Consider the following 17,778-nt stretch of genomic DNA (forward strand, 5'->3'; position numbering starts at 1 on the left):
ACTGTGCTCTGGTTCTTGAGGCCAGAAAGACTGGCATTTTCTACCAGGGTTTTAATTCCACCTGGTGCATCCTGGGCCCTGCCCTGGGACACAGCCTGAGCCTATACTGTCCCCTCATCCCAGTGCCAGCACTCCTCCAGTGTCTGTTCTTAATAGAACCAGTCCTTTCCAGTCCCTTTACCTAGGGGTTCTTTGTTCAGATTCTGTTTTGATTAGTTTTGTCCAGAGTTCATTATTTTTATTGAAATATAGACTTGTCTGATAGAAGCTAATTTAGCCATTAGAAAAGTGGATTAAATGCTTATTTCTTTAAAGACATAATAATATGAAGATCTTAAGAAATTCTTTTTGTGGATGAGTAAAAATAATGATAGCGAAAAATGCTTACACTTTATTTGTAACATACTACATTTTAACTAATTTAAAATATTTTATTACTTTAGGAATAAGTCTAATGAAGCTGATGAATGTCAAAGAGAACTAAGGAAACTGAAGTTTGAATCCATTATTTCTGAATCACGGTATATACTGCAAACTTTTAATTGATATTTTTATAATTAAATTTGAAAACATTATTTAAAATGGACTTATCTTTTCTTCTTAGTTGTTTACATGTGTCATACCTAACCCAGTGTTATCATGTCCTATGATTGTTCCTTGATTTTGCCTCTACATAGAGGGGAAAGCTCAAGATCACAAAGCTATCATGTTCTAAATATCTTTACTTTTTAAGGTTACAGTTACAGTCTCTAATTTCACATGAACTTTCCATATACCTTTGATAAATATAAAAACATACTATCTATGGAGCTGGGGTTATGGCTCAGTAGTAGAGTGCTTGCCTAGCAAGTATGAGGCATGGGGTTTGACCCTCAGCACCACATAAAAATAAAGAAAAGAAAAGAAAAATGTTATGATAAGAAAAACAAAACACTATCTAATACATGCTGGTGAGATTTTTTAAATTTTTTCGGTTCCTTTTTAGGCACACTAGGCTGCTTAAAGAAAAAGAAGACTCTTTAATGACTTGTCAACAAATATATAAAGCTTTACAGGAAGAGCTGACTGCAAAAGAAAGGCAAGAAGAAGACACAAAGAGAATAATTAACCTCTCAGAAAGTGAGCTAGAGATAACCAAAGTTCTTCTGAATCAGACAAGACAAGAGGTCACAACGCTGAAAAATGAAAGGTGCAGTTTCTTACAAAGCTCTTTTATCTTTAAATCAGTGTCCATATATATTTGAAACACCATTATCCTACATATTTGTAACAGTGAAGTCACAGGACTAAAGACACATTTTTCTGCAAGGTCACTGCATTTCACTATCTCATTTTACAAGTGATTACACTGAATCCCAAGTCAGTTAATGTTGTGGTTAAAGGCCTCATAGTTTAGTAAAAGTAGGGATGGAATTCAAGTCTCATTTGGTGTCAGATTAAAAGAAAAAAAAAATCACATTCCGCTAAATTTCACCTGGGCCAACAGTTGGTAAATTCTATCATTTTCAACAGAAAAAAAAATATCTTTTTAATCACATTATTTGTCTTGGTTTCTGAAGTGCTGGTACTGGAACCAGGGCCTCAGCATGCTGGGCAAGAGCTTCATGTCACTTTTCTGCCCACCTTTCTTCCCTCCTTATCTGTCACCATTTTTTTTTTTTTTTTTTTTTTTTTTGAGAGCATACCACAAGCAAATGTACCTCCTTAGTGATACTGATGATACCGAGAAGCATATTGGTCCAGCCTTTCAAGATATTTTTGTCCAGTTAATTTGCTTTAGATTATTAAAACTTTACTTTCTTCCTTCCTTGTTTTACCTTGTGTGTCTTCGATCATTCTTTCTGAATCTTTTTGTTTCAAATGCATATCTGCAAAGGCTTTTTGTTGCTGTTAGTTGTGGTGGTTTTAAAATCTGGGAATCTTTTTTTTTTTTTATCTGGGAATCTTTAATGTTAAGAGTTTATCCCATTCACATTTATTAATAATTATTATATTCCAGAAGAACCCAAATTCTATAAGGGCAGGAATTTTTGTTTTGTATTATTCTCTGTAGCAGAAAGTACATGATAAGCCATTTGTTTTTCATTGTTCCTATCATTTTTATCTTTTATCTTCATTTTATTCTATTTATGGGTATAATTTAGAAGACTTATAATTTTTTAATTCTTCATTAAAATGGCAGATATTTTCTGAGGAAGCATCTGGGGATAGGGCCAGGGAAGTGGGTAGCAGGCAGCTTATAATTAGGTAATCAGGTTTCATTTCTTTTCTTTTTAGTTGTAAGTGGACACAATACCTATATTTTATTTATTTATTTTTACGCAGTGCTGAGGATCAAACCTAGGGCCTCACACATGCTAGGCAAGTACTCTGCCACTGAGCCCCAGCCCCAGCCCCAGGTAATCAGGTTTCTTGTCTCAGAACTCTTCTCACCAGTGCAGCCATGGGCAGAGTAGCATGAGGCCTTTGTAGTTCACAGGCCAAAGTGACTTGGCTTTGGTCCTTCTAGAGATGACTTTGCATCTACTGCCCTTTGACTGAATAAGAGGAACAATCACAGACATTCCTCAAGGTTCTCACACGAACCTGACTTTCTTCTCTTCACTTTTCCTTCCTTCAGTAAATCCACCCTGTTTCTCAGCTGAGTCAGTTAAGCTTTGATTTGAAGCACCAGTAGGACCTCTAAATAGAGCTGTCCTTAAGAAGTTAGAGGAGAGATGGTCCCTCCAAGAGAAGAAGGTGGACTCAGGAAACACTTTGGACACACTGAGACTTGGCGACATCTAAGAAGATGGACTAGGTCCAGGGCTGTCTGAGAACCTGCTGTGCTACTCTAGAAGCACCACATCCCCCCAGGCTGTGGGGTATACTTGCTCACCAAAGGCCCGAGCCCAGCTTGCTCCCAGCAACAGCGTGTGTTTTTATAAATCCAGATGGTCTCAGATAGGTGCCACTCCCTCAGGACAAGGGAGCCCTTACTGAGGTCACCAAATGTGCAATTTAGAGGGGGTAAAAAAAAAAAAAAAACTGATAAAAGTTCTGACTTGAAAGAGGAAGGGAAACAGGGACCAGAAAGCAGTTAATCCATTCATACAGGCCTGTTGAACTATGCACGGCTTTTTCCTACCCACAAAGGATTGGGTCTCTGAGGGACATGCGAGTCTACAGGTAGTGATGGTCATGGACACCTCGGGGCTGCTGAGAGCCTCGTTTTGGATGGGGAGGACGTTAGAGAGGTTCAACGTAGTGCTGGAGAAGTGTGGCAGCTCTTGTGTGGGGGACAGCGGTCTTTGAGGCTCAAGTGTGTTCTCAATTCTCTATAACAGACTTACATATATAAGGACATGTCATAAGGACATGTGTTTTTGTCTTCTGTCATTTTTTAATAGAAAACTATAAACCCTCTCCCCAGAAAAATACATATAAAATCCAGCATATTTTTTCAGGATGCTCTTTCCCTTCATGTGGCATGACCCTATGACTGAACATACCTGCTTCCTCCTTCTCTTTCCCTCCTTCCCTGCCCCACTCCTTTCCTCCATCCCTCCTGTTTTCTTTCCTTCTCCCTCACCTTCATTCCTCCCCAGCTGTCTCACATATAGTCAACACATTCAGCAGCCTTCGGGACATTATCTTATCTTGTCCACACATTGCCCAGGTGAGATGCCCTACACCGTTGTGTGGGGCCAGCAGCAGGGCTAAGGGACCTGAACATCAGCCTGGACTCTGCACTTCCGGCAACTTGCCACAGAGGAAGGGACTTATTTCCTTGGAAAAGCATGCCATCTTTCCTTGCCAACCCCTGTGTCCACAGGTGTACCCCCAGACAGAGGGAGCACTTTTTCTAATTCACCAGCCCAGAAGAGAAGCCACTTTCACATTTGCACGAAGGCACTGGCTAGCAGAGCTGTGACCCTGACCTCTGACACAGGAGTCATTGTGTACATCTTATAGATGAGGACACTAAGGTCAACTGAGGCTATGCTCTGACTCAGGGTCCCATATTTGGCAAAGACAGGAACAAGCTCTGTTGTGTGTGACCTTATAACTCGAGTTCTCTTCTCTCTGGTTTGCACAACTTTTCTTGAAGAGCTGTTTTCTCAGTTACTCTCCATGTGATTGCTGGTTCTCAGCCAGGTTGTAACACTAAGTCTCCAGGAGACTCACTGACCTGCAGAAGGCAGAAAACCTCGTGCTCCCCTCTGTGTCCCTTCCAGTTCTACTTCATGTGCACCCTATCCACTAAGTGAGTGTGAGAGGGTGTCCTCCAGCACCTTGACGAATCAGAAGAGATGAGAGCACTTGACGGTGAGCTACTTGAGTGAGGTGGACACAATGAGCAGTGGATACTATACCTAGTATTTGATATCAGAATGGCTTCGGTGATACGAGGGTTCTAAGACATTGTGGCAGTGTGGCTTCATGTAAGAAGTATGGGAAGGCAAGCACCGATTTAAATCCCAGCTTGACCAGCATGAGAGCAGGCAGCTTAATCCCTGTGAGGCTTCTTTTCTTTACATGAAAAATGGTCATATTAACAGCAGCTATCTTTTGTGAATATTAAAGCATCTAGAATCATGGCCATCAGATTATAGGTGCTCAGTAGGTATCAATTTCCTCTTTTTCATCTTTCTTGAAGTTGTAATTCCCTTCAAGCATCATATTGTGTTAATTTATACCCTGCACTATCCATGCAGATATTCAGTAAATATCTGTTGAATTCAGTATTATCTGCTTTGCTCATACTGTTGTAAAAATTAATCCTCAGAGTAATTCAATTTGGATGTTATCCCATTAGTTTAAAGCATTATGAAATGAAGCATTCTAAGTGATATTCTAAAATAATAAATCTTAGCAGGTTTTTTCCTCCAAGATGCAGCTCTTTCTCTGATACCCTATTCATCAGTAGCTTCAAAACAACTGATTTGCCAAACTTCTCATCTCAGCCTTTAGTGGAGATAGGAATTATGACAAAATCAAGATGATCTCTTTGATTGACAGTGTGAAGATGTCTTCACTTGTGAAATAGAATTTAAAGCTGTTGTTTTGGCAGTATGCTTTGACATTTGTTTGCAGTTACATTTTTTTTTCTATAATTAAGGGAATCTAGATTCCTGAATGTCTGTAAGAAATGAAATTCTCATTGGTCTCAGGATTGAAAACCATTTTTTTTAAAAAAATACTCTTAACTACAAGTATTTCCCCAATTTTCCTATTGTGTCAACTTCAAAAATTCTATTAAAAAAAAACAAAAACAAACAACTATTGCACTGGGGATGTAGCTCAGTGGTAAAGCACCCCAGGTTCAATCCCAAGTACCAAACCCCCGCCTCAACAAAAAACAGTCTGGTGACATTGCAGGTTAGAAGGTGAGGGATAGCCACACTTCCTCTGCAGTCTATGCAGCCAGCTGCCGAGCACCCTGGGCTGGTCTGCCCCTGCGACTCATTTACTACTCAGACTTCATTTCTTCTAAAACTGTGGGAATGTATAAGCATAGTCCTAAGGGACAACAAGAAAGAACTGCTGTGTCCCCAGAGACAGAAACAGTGCCTGACACCCAGCAAACACTCAATAAATATTTGCTGTGTATATGGGTGAGAATGGATTTAATTCTAATCAAACAGCTGGTACCATTGTAAAGCTGGGAGGCCCCCAGCTTCTCTCCAGGCCCAGAGATCTTCTGATTTGCAGCATCTGAGCCAGGAGTGAAGTGCAGACTGTGGATTCTAGTGACAATCATTCATATTTTAAATCTGTGTTGTCTTCTATAATTCTAGAGCATCCACATTTCTAGAACTGGCTCTGAAGAGAAACTCTGCTGCCTTAACAGCTGCAATTTTTATAACATGAAAAATATGACCAGGCCTCTAAAATTAATGTTCTAGTTCTCATAATTCCTCTAGATTCCTAACAGAAACTCCTCCTGACAACCAAATTGGTCCGTCTATTTTTTTTTTTTTTCTATATAGGATCACTATCTCTTATCAAAGTCTTAAGATGGAGTTTTGCCTGAACAGTGTGTGGGTTTTCTTTTTGGAGTCCATGTTATCTTTTTCACACATAAGTCACTGCTGTATACTACTTGTTGCCTGTGCCATTCTAGTCCAGGACTACCAGTGCTTATAAATGACATATTTATTCTCCCTGCTTGTTCCATTCAACACTCACTGTGAGCCCTTAGAGTCAGAAACAGGCTCAGCAGGAAATGAAAGGGGTATAACAGTGTGTCATTTCTGTAACCCTGAGGTCAAGCAAGTTACCACCACAGAAGGAAGCTCATATTTTTATAGAAATTCACTTAAAACACCTTATACTTTTTGGAAGTGTCAAAACAGACTTCATAATTCTGAAAATTCTGTGACTAATGATCACTTAATTTCTAGCATTTGAACCCTGACCTACTATATTTTTTATTAGTTTTATTAGTTCATTTTGACATAATTACATAAACATGGAATATAATTTACTCAGTTGTAGTCCCTAGTACTTGCCCTTTCCCTCCCCTCTTCTCTTTCCTTATTCTCTTTCTTTTACTCTACTAATTTTTCTTTTATTTATTTGTTGTTTTTTTAATTACTGCATTATAGATGTATATAATGGTGAAATTCATATATGTACATAGGAAAGTTTGGTCAGGTTCATTCCACTGTTCCCTCTTTGCCTGTCTCACCTCCCTCCCCCTCAGTCCCCTTCCTCTACTGTACTGATTTCTCTTCTATTTCCATGGGAGTCCAGTCCCTGCCTTTTTCTTTCCTCCCCCCACCCCCACCTTTTGTTTTGATCTGGAGAAGACATTCAACCCCTGACTCTAGTTCTGGCTTATTTCACTTCACATTGATGTTCTCCAGTTCCATCCACGTACCACCAGTGCTATCATTTCATTGTGTTTTTTTTTTAATGGCTGAGTAAAACTGTATATTTTATTTAATTATATATATATATATATATATATATATATATATATATATATATATATATCACATTTCACCATTTGTCTGTTGAATAAAAATTAATGTGACTGTATCCCTACAGTATGCTGATTTTAGATCTTTTAGGTATATTCCAAGGAGTGGGACAGCTGGTCATATGGTGGTTCTATTCCTCATTTTATGAGGCATCTCCAACTGCTTTCCAGAGCAGTTGTACTAGTTTTCAGTTCCAGCAACCATGTGAGTGAACCTTTTCCCCCTCATCCTTGCCAACACTTATTATTATTTTCTTGATATTGCCCTTCCAATTGGAGTGAGATAAAATATCAAAGGAGTTAGGTTTGCATTTCCCTGATTGCTAGAGATGTTGAACATTTTTCATTTATTTATTGGCTATTTGTATTTCTTCTTTTGAGAAATGTCTATTTAATTCTTTTCTCATTTATTAATTGGGTTATTTGTTTTTCTTTTTTGGTGTTAAGTTTTCTGATTTCTTTATATATTCTAGATATTGATTCTCTTTCTGAGCAGCAGCTAGCAAAGATCTTCTCCCACTCAGTAGGCTCTCTCTTCTCACTTGTTTCTTTGCTGGGCAGAATCTTTTTAATTTGATGCCATCCCACTTACCAATTTTTCATTTTATTTCTTGAACTTTAGAAGTCTTGTTAAGGGAGTCAGTGCCTGTACCATATGTTGAGTGTTGAGTCTATATTTTTTCCTAGAAGTTGCAGAGTTTCTGATCTCATTCCTAGGTCCTTGATCCACTTTCAGTTGACTTTTATGCAGAGTGAGAGATGGGGATCTAGTTTCATTCTTCTATATATGGATATCCAGTTTTCCCAGCACCATTTGTTTAAAAGGCTATCTTTTCTCCAACCTATTATGTACTTAGCACCTTTGTTGAATATCATACAACTGTATCTGTGAGGGTTGGTCTGGGTGTCTTCTGTTCCATTGCCTTCATGTCTTTTTGATGCCAATACCATGCTCTGTGGTATAATTTGAGGTCCAGAATTGCTCTTCTTGCTCATTATTGCTTTTGCTGTTCTGGGTTTCTTATTCTTCCAAATGAGTTTTAGAACTGTTTTTCCTAGTTCTGTGAAAAATGTCATTGGTATTTTGATGGGGATTGCACTGCATCTGTGTAGTGCTTTTGGCAGTGTGGCCATTTTGATAATATTAATTCAACCTATCCAAGAACATGGGATGGCCTATTATATTTTAGCTGTGATGATCTGCAATACTTGTGTAGGTTTTGTTCTAAAGGGATAGATACAGCAGTCATGCTTTATTATGAGTCCATCAAAGGAATGCATATGGAATGGATTCTACATTTCATGATATAAAAACTGTAACTATCTTCAGGGAGACTAAAGAGTCAAGCATCTCATATATTCAATATCATCTATTTTGTAGTAAAGGTAACTTTGAAGATAATTGCAGGCACCATCTAGAAATACTCATTGGAGTTTTCTAATCTTATTGAGACCCTATTTTAATATTTAAAAGTTTCTGAAAGGACTTGGGATGTAGCTCGGTGGTACAATGCTTACCTCCTGGGTTCAATTCTCTGCACCACATTGAGTGTTGCTCTTTTTCTTGATCGAGTTTACTATTATAAGATTCTAATATTATATCTAGTTGTGTAATATCCCTTAAAGGTAAACCATTGTCTGAGTTTCCTCTTGCTGTTATAACAATTGATCATAAACTTAGTGGCTTAAGGCAACATAAAGGTATTATCTTACAGTCCTGGAGGTCAGGAGCACAATTAAAAAGTTGTTCTTTAATTCGGGTGTGGTGGCATACAGCAGCAGCTTCTCAGGTGACTGAGGCACAAGGATCCCAAGTTTGAAGTCAGCCTGAATAACTTATTGAGACCCTATTTTAATAATTAAAAGTTTCTGAAAGGACTTGGGATGTAGCTCAGTGGTACAATGCTTACCTCCTGGGTTCAATTCTCTGCACCACAAAAAAAGAAAAACAACTGTTCTTTAAAAGACACTGGTAAGAAAATGAAAAGCCATAAATACCTGTCTCCAGAATATATAAAAAAACTGTTTCCAGAATACATAAAGAACTTTAAAAACTCATTTATTATTTGAATGTACACAACCTAATAAAAAATGAGCAAAAGATTTGTGTAGGCACTTCACCAAAGAATATATATACAGATGACTAATAAGTATATAAAAATGTTCAATGTCATTAGTCATTCATAAAATGCAAATTAAAACCACAATGAGATACTACTACATACTTTTAGAATATCTAAGATTTAAAAGCCCTACAAGTGTTGGAGAGGATGTGGAGGAACTGAAACTCTCATACCCTGCTTGTGGGAATGTAAAACGGTAGAGCTTTATTGAGTGATGGTTTGGAAGTTTCTTTATGAGTTAAATAGGTGCCTATTTTGTTTGAAAGACACTGTACTCCTATATATTTACCCAAGAGACATGAAAGAAGCATATGCCCACACAAAAACATATGCACAGATATTGATAGTAGCTGTATCTGTAGTAGCCATATCTTTATAACCCCCTAACAATCAACAACAGGTGCATGGATGATTTGTGCTGTATTTGTACAGCCAGATACCACTTAGCATAAAAACAAATGAACTATTAATACATAATTCCGTATGGATGAAACTCAAAATAGTTATGCCAAGTAAAAGATGCCAGATCAGAAAGAATCTACTATAGGATTTCATGTATAGATATGTATATGTGTTCTGAAAATACAAACTGACCTAGTGACAGAAAGCAAACCATGGGTTGACTGGAGATAAGAGGGGCAGGACCTGGGGATTATGAAAGAGCACACCCTATCCCTAACATCTTTGAACCCAAAGAAAGTTGAGAGAGCTAATTTTTTCCCCAATGAGCAAAACCCCTAATGCCCTCTTCTGATGTGGCCAAACTGGATAATGAAAAAGTAGTACATCTTAGAAAGGAAAAGCCGGGAACTAGGGAGAAAACTGGGCTGAGAAATTATCACCAGGAGAAAGGACCATAGCAAGAAATGTCCCCTACTTACACAGCAGGCTTCCCAGGTCTCCAGAGATGCCACAGACTCTGGGTGCCAGGTGATACAGTGCACCCGCCCCCCAGTACAGCTGAGGACAGCACCAGCCACGCCAGTTACCAGACTTGGCCATTTCACTATTCTTACCTCTGAAATGCAAGAAAAGGGACGTGCTCCATTCTAAACAGAAGTTTTAAGAGATCCTGTGTTTTGATGTTTTTTCTTTACTGTCTGCTACAAAGACAACATTCCAGGGTAAACCTGCCCCTTGGGCTACATCCTAGAACAACCCACATGAGAAGCAGATGACATGTGACATGAGCCAAAGTGAGTGTTAACACTGTCTTTCAGATGTTTCTAAAATAAAGGAGAGCAGCCAGTTGGGAAGTTGGATGCACCAGTGTCAGACGTCAAAACAGATATGACTACAGGGAATTTGGGAGCTGTTGGCATCTGGCTTGCGTTAGAGGAAAATGAGATGTGAAGGAGACAGAAATGTCTAGAGACATTTGGGAGAGCCGCAGTGAAGTTTTAGTGAGACCCCATTTGCTGTCCTCATCCCTCGTTCCTTTTGCTTCACTGCCTTTTCTCCAGGCATGGGGCAGGTTATCAGAATGTGCTGGGTATGGCTCATCTTATAAAGGACAGACCTTTACAGTGTGGATTGGAGCACACTTTCAAATTTGCTGGATTTTGAGCACCATTTGAATAAGGACCCTGTGTGTTCAGCGCCGGCTGTCAGTGAACCCCATACTCAGAAGATAGTCCCACTTACCACTCCCTTGGCCATTCCTTCACCTTCATCTTTGCCTTGAATTCTCTCCTCCACCTCCCCATTCTCTATGCTCAGACTTTATCAATAATTGTTTTAGAAACACTGAGTACAAATGGAGAAGGTTGTATAAAGAAATACAAGATCTGTGTACTCCATTAGGACAAAGAACCCCATCATTAGCTCTGAAGTCCCTTAATTTTCCTCCCTGGTCCCAGATTCTCCTTCCTCAGAGGTAACACAGCAGGTAGGGGAAGGGAACTTCCTCCAGCTGATCAAGCACATCTACAAAAGCCACAGCTAGGGTCCTTTGTGCGCTTGCATTGCTCTAATTTTACCAAGTATGTTTCTCTTCCTAAAAAGTGTAATGTTAGATTTGTGTGTATTTAATATACACAGAAATAAAATCATGTTGTATGTATGATTCGCACTCGACAATATGTTCCTGGAATTTATTCCTGATGTGTGTGTAGCTGAGGATCATTCATTCTTCATCTGAATTTGTGTTCTCTGGTATCCCATGTTTATCCATCCTGTCTGCCTTAGCTTTATTTCATAAGTTTTGATATGTAGGAATTTCATTATTATTCTAAGTATATTTAAGTACCACCTGTGATTTTTATTTGACCCATGAGTTAGTCAAAATACATTTTTTAAATTTTTAAGATACATTGAGATATTTTATTTTTTGTTACATTTCTTTGATTTCAGAGAATATTGATTATAGATCATAAGAATAAAAATATAAAATGCATATGTAATTTAAAAATTCTTAAAAATTCTTGCTACATTAAAATATTAAAAATAAATAAAAATCAAATTTAAAAATATATTTTACTTAACCCAACATAGCAAAATGTTATTTAGATACATGATCATCTTTAAAAGTTATTAGGGGTAGTTTGGATTGTGGATGTGTACATGTGTGCATTTTGCTGAGGATAGAACCCAGGTTCTCATGCGTGCAAAGCAAGTGCTTTACCATTGAGCTACATCTCCAAAGCTGAATTTTGGATTTTTTTATATTAAATTTTCAGACCTGGTATTTTATTTACACTTAGATCACATCTCAATTTGGAATAGTCATATTTTAAGAGCTCTATAACTATTTGAGGGTAGTGGCTATCAAGTTTGGCAAAGCAGGTGTATAGCCTAAAATTATTTGAAATTTGCTGAAACTTTCTGGCCTCTAATGTGGTCAATTTCATATGAGCTGGAAAATAATTATGTATTTTTCTGCAACATGTGGCTCTGTATATAAAATTGATCTTGGTGCTTGCCATACATCTCCTGTATCTCTACTGAATTTTTCTCTGCTTGGCTCTTGGTTGCAGCCTTGCATGGCCAGAGTGTGCAGTTGTGCTTCCAGGGCCATCTGTGTGATCCTGGGTCGGCTTAGCTGTAACCAAGGGAGCTATGCCGAATTCTACCACATGGTGAGGGTTTGCCTGTTTCTCTTTACAGTTTTAGCAAGTTTTGCGCTATCTATCTTGAGACTACTTTATTTGGTATGTATAAGTTTAGGAATATTCATAGTAAGTCAAACCTATTATCATTTTCAGCCCCCAATAATGACTTGTCTTAAAGTCTATTTCCCTGATAATAATATAGTTATATTCTTTCCTCCCTGTAATATATCCCTGTTAGATCTTTTCCAGTTTCTTCCTTTCAGTCTTTACATGTCCTTATATTTTAGGAATGTCTCCTATACAGAACATAGAACTAAGCTTTGTATCAAGTCTGTTTCTTCTAACTCTTTTACCTCTATTGTGATCATTGTGTTAAGCCTTTTCTTTCTCCCCTGCCCCCCCTTTTTTCCCTTTCTATACTATTTTCTCATTTGGGGCCTATTGTTAGGAGGATTTTTTGGTTTTGTGTATTAGTGCATTTGTCCACTAATAGTATATTTTATTTCTATTATTTTAGTAGTTACTTTTGAAATTTTACCTCCAAAATTTGTATCTAAACTCCTCTTGAATAATGAACAGGATGAAGAACACTGGAGCTCCAATAGCTGCCCTCTGACATACATTCTACCTCGTGGTCCAGTTTTCTAGTTCTTTGTGTTAGCTCCTCTAACTGCACATAATCAGAATTAATATTTTAATCAGACTGTATTACCTACATGCAGAGCTAACTACATAATTTTCAGAGCCTGTTGCAAAACGCAAATATAAGGTTCCTTGTTAAAACAGTGGGAAAGCAGCATTTTTCTTTTTTTGACAGTGTCTCTCCCCCTCCCTCTCCCCTCCCTCTCCCCCTCCCCCTCCCTCTCCCTCTCCCTCTCCCTCTCCCTCCTTCCCCCTTTCTCTCTCATGCTGCCACGTGGTCTTTTGTTTGCTATTTAATGTCCTTTAAGTTCAGACTTCTACAGGCACCAACCTCCCCAGGCCCTGGCCCTGCTCCCATCTGGGGCAGAAGTGGCAGTCCCTGGGAGAAGCCAGGGGAGCAGTGACTGAGAACTGTCTGGGGGAGGCAGGACAGTGGCAAGAGGCGTAACTGGGTCAGAGCTGGAACACTGAGACCTTAGTGCCTGCTTGATTCATCTGTCAGACTCCACTTACAAACACAAATCCAAAGATAAAAACAGTAGGGCTCCAGGGTGCTAGCTGCACCGCATGAACCCTGAAGCCTGGCGCAGCTGCCCCTGACACAGCTGAGGAGCCTCTGCCTGCGTGGGGGCCAGTTTCTTTGCAGACCCTTTCTTGCTTTCTGACCTTCCTTCTGAGACCACCTTCCTTCCTGCAGAGCACATTCTTTGGAAGTTCCTTGAACTGGCAGTAAGTGCTCAGGTTTTATGGACATCCGTATCTCAGCCTCTTTCTGCAAGATGGCCTTGGGGTCCCAACTTCAGGTCGGTATTCATTTTCTAACAGGTCTCAGAGCACATGCCTGTGCTGCTTTCTGTCATCCTCTGTTGCTGTCAAGAGCTAGCTCTCAGATATTTATGTTCCTTTCAGTATTTCCTCTCCAAGTTCTAAGATCTTGAACTTTGCTGTTCTTCATTTTCACTCTGAGGCGTCAGGTGTGAGGTTTATTTTTGTTTGTCATGCTTGGACTCCAGTGAGCTCCCTGGACTTGCATGTGGGTTTCAATAGACTGGACTCTTCCCTCAAACATTGCTCCCTCCTACTTTCCCTCCGTTGCTTCTTATTATTGATTGATTGATTGGTTTTATTTTTTTTAGTTGATGTACACAAAACCTTTGTTTTATTTTTATTTATTTTTATGTAGTGCTGAGGATCGAACCCAGTGCCTCACACGTGCCAGGTAAGCACTGCACCACTGAGCCCCAGCCCCAGCCCCAGCCCCCCTCCTTTGCTTCTGAAGGGCTGAATAGACATGTCCTCCACCTGTCAGCACCTCTTTTATATTCTCCATACACTTTACTCCCAACACTGCACTAGATAATTTTTTGAGTCATGTTTTATTTTGTTGTTGTTGTTGTTTTATTTTTTTTTATTTTTTTATTTTTGGCTATTGATGGACCTTTATTTTATTCACTTATTTGTATGTGGTGCTGAGACTTGAACCTAGTGCCTCACACATGTGAGGCAAATGCTCTGCCACTGAGCCCCAGCCCAGCCCTTCTTACTTCTTTTTTCCAGCTGTGATTGATGTGCTGCAGGACCCTCTGCTGGGTTCTCATTTCAGCCCCAAGTTCAGTTTGTTCTTAGTCATTTAAGTCACTCTTCTATTTCTTCTAACATGCCAATCATCCTTATTTTATATCTCTGTCTGAAAATTTAGTATCTTGGAGTCATAGGTTGGATTATGCTGCCATTTGTATCTGCTCATTTTTCCTCTCACTGCCATTTCTTAACATTTTCTTTCGTATTATAAATTAAGAGTTCTTAAAACCTTATCTTTAGGAGTCCTGTGTTATAGATAGATTTCTTCCAGATATCTTAATGTTTTTCCTCTGAGGCAAGATTAACCCAGCACTACATTAAAATGCATTCTCAGCATGAAGGTTTTTGGACCATTCAGATAGTAGGAATTCAAGATACAAACCTGCACCAAGGCTGGTTTGTATTTAGAAATTCTCCCCCTACCTCAACTTCAAAGCAGGTAATTTCCCTTTTGTCCTGAAGGATGACTACACTATAAATACTCAGAGTGTGGATTTCACACATGCTGCGTGAGCACAGTTCCTTGCAGTCCTTTGCCCGTCCTGGTTGTGGACTGGTCCTCAGGTTTCGAAGGTGCCTTCTAAGAAGGATAGGCTGCTATGCCCTCCTCAATGGGGTTCTTCCTTTCACTTTACCTTTTTAATCTCTTGGCTTGGAATATTTTAGAGATACAGAAAAGTTGCAAAGACAGTACAGAGAGTTTATGTTTCCTTTGGCCCATCTCTTACAACAGTAGTATATCTGTCAAAACTAAGAAATCATCATGGATATATTATTAACTTAACTACAGACTTGATTCAGATTTTACCATTTTTCCTCTGAGAACCTTTCTCTGGCCTTTCATTTGAGTTTTGCTCTCTGCATCTTCCTCACTTTTTGACCAACTCACTGAAAAACTTCCAGCATTTTAACTAGAACTTATTTTCAGTTGGAGAGTTATTAAGGTACCTAGTTTGACTTGCTTCTAGAAATGAAGTCTTGGAGTTTGAGGTTTTTAAAATCAGTTTCCCTCAAATGATGTTCATATCTGAATTACCAAGTCAAATGTGTCTTGTGTTTGTGTCATTAAAATTTCCTAACCTAGAAATATAGGCACTATTTTTACAATGGTAAAAATGTTGAATAACATGAGAGTAGGCTAGAGATGAAGAGATCAGGAGTCTATTATGACACTCTTGATAGGAGATAAGAGTCCAGGAACTTAAGGAGGCTTTGGGGCAGTTGGAAAGGAAAGGAAGAAATGGTTAGAGGAACATAATGAAGCAGAACCTTTATAACTTGCTATATAATCTGCATTTTTAAAAAATTTATAGATATACAAACATTGTGTAGTGTTTAAGTCAGATTAAACACATATACTTCCTAAAACACTTATAATTTCTTTATGGTGAAAACATTCAAGTTCTTTCTCCTAGCTTCTTGAAAAGTTTAGTAGGTACTTAGCAACAGCACCCAGAACTTGCTCCGCACTGCAACTTAGTGCCCACTGACCAGCCTTTTCCCAGCGTCCCCCATTCTCACCAGCCTTCGGTAACTGCCATGTTACTCTCAACTTCCATGAAGTTATCTCTTTTTATGTCCATATATGAATGAAATCACAGGGTACTTGTATTTCTGTGCCTAGGTTATTTCACTTACCATCATGATCTCCAGTTTCATCCATGTTGTTGCAAATGACAGGATTTCATTTTTGTGTCTGAATAGTATTCCATTCTGTATATGTGCCACATTTTCTTTATCAAGTCCTCAGATGATAGAGGCTTAGGCTGTTTCCATTTCTTGACTGTTGCTGCAATGAACTTGGGAATGCATCTTCAACATCCCAACTTCATTTCTTTGGGATATATATATACTCTGTAGTGGGATTTCTGAATCAGATAGCAGTTCAGTTTTTAGTTTTTTGAGGCACTTCCGTACAGCTTTACTAATTTACATTCCCACCAGCAGTATGCAAGAGTTCCTTTTTCTCCATATCACTGGCATTTGTCATCTTTTATCTTTTTGACAATCACAAATTTTACTGGAGTGAGATTACATCTCATTGTGATTTTGATTTGCATTTCCCTGATTAGTGATGTTGATGTTGAACATTTTCTTATATACCTTAGGAGCATTTGTATGCCTTCTTTCAAGAAATGTCTATTTTTAATGCCCATTTTTAAATCAGGTTTTTATCTTGGGGCTTTAATTCAGTTTATTTTTTGCAGTGCTTAGAATTGAACCCAGGGCCTCCCCAAGTTTTTTGAAATTCAACACAAATTAAAGACATGAATATAAGACCTGAAACAGTGAAACTACTAGAGGAAAACATGGGGGAAGCACTTCAGGAAGTGGAATGGGCAAGGATTTTTTGGACAAGATCCCAAAAGCACAGGAAACAAAAGAAAAATAGGCAAGTAGGATACCAAACCAAAAAACACAACAAAGAAAACAATAATTCCCCCATTAAAAAACATTGAATATGAATCCCTTATCAGATGTATAGTTTCCCCTACTCTGTGGACTGCTTCTTCCATAGGATTATTTCTTTTTCTGTGCAGAGCTTTCTGGCTTGACATAATTCCACTGTTTGTTTTTGCTTTTATTTCCTGTGGTTTGGGGTCTTTTCTAGCAGTTTTCATTGTTTCGGGTCTTACATTTACATTTTTAATTTGTTTTGAGTCGATTTTGTAACTGGCAAGAGAGCCAGGCCTAGTTTGATTCTTCAGCACGTGGACACCAATTTTCCTGGCACCATTATTGAGAGACTGTCCTCTCTGCACTGTGTGTTCCTGGCATCTTAGCTGAAAGCCAGTTGGCTACTGTGTGCCCAGGCTTACTCCTGGGCTGTCTGTCCTGATGTACAGTCTATGTCTGTTGTGAAGCCAATGCCATACTGCTTGGATCACTACAGCTTTGTGGTATATTTTGAGGTCAGCCTTCTGCTTTCTGCTTTGTTCTTTTTGTTCAGGATTATTTTGTATATTCATAATTTGTGTTTGTTTTGTTCACCACACAAATTATAGGTTTGTTTTTTCCAGTTCTCTGAAGAATGTCATTAATATTTTGATAGAGATTGCCTTGACTGTGACTTGGGGAATTATGGGCATTTTAACAATTTCATTCTTCCAATTCAGTAACACAGGATGTCTTTCCATTTTTCTTATCCTCTTTAACTTCTTTCTTCATTGTTTTATAGTTTTCATTGTAGAGATCTTTCCCCTTGTTGGTTAAATAAACTCCTATTTTTTATAGACAGTATAAATCAGATTGCTCTCTACATTTATATTTCATATATATCCAGCAACTTTGATAAATTTGTTCATTAGTTCTGATACTTTTTAGTGGCATCTTTGGGGTTTCTTATATATGGGATCATTTCATCTGCAAACAGTGACAATATGACTTCCTCTTTTCCAGTTTGGATGCCCTTTAT

At 38.5% G+C, this 17,778-nt stretch overlaps 1 protein-coding gene across 1 annotated transcript in view; it reads left to right on the forward strand.

The window, feature by feature from the left end:
• Lekr1 (leucine, glutamate and lysine rich 1) overlaps nucleotides 1–17,778 on the forward strand; it is a 161,288-nt gene that overhangs the window by 109,199 nt on the left and 34,311 nt on the right. Inside the window, exons 7-8 of the mRNA XM_076867055.2 lie at nucleotides 444–521; nucleotides 986–1,189. Of these exons, the coding sequence (XP_076723170.2) occupies nucleotides 444–521; nucleotides 986–1,189 (282 nt within the window). The remainder of the gene's footprint in view (nucleotides 1–443; nucleotides 522–985; nucleotides 1,190–17,778) is intronic.

The sequence above is a fragment of the Callospermophilus lateralis genome, chromosome 10 (genome assembly GCF_048772815.1).
Source record: "Callospermophilus lateralis isolate mCalLat2 chromosome 10, mCalLat2.hap1, whole genome shotgun sequence".
NCBI lineage: Eukaryota > Metazoa > Chordata > Mammalia > Rodentia > Sciuridae > Callospermophilus > Callospermophilus lateralis.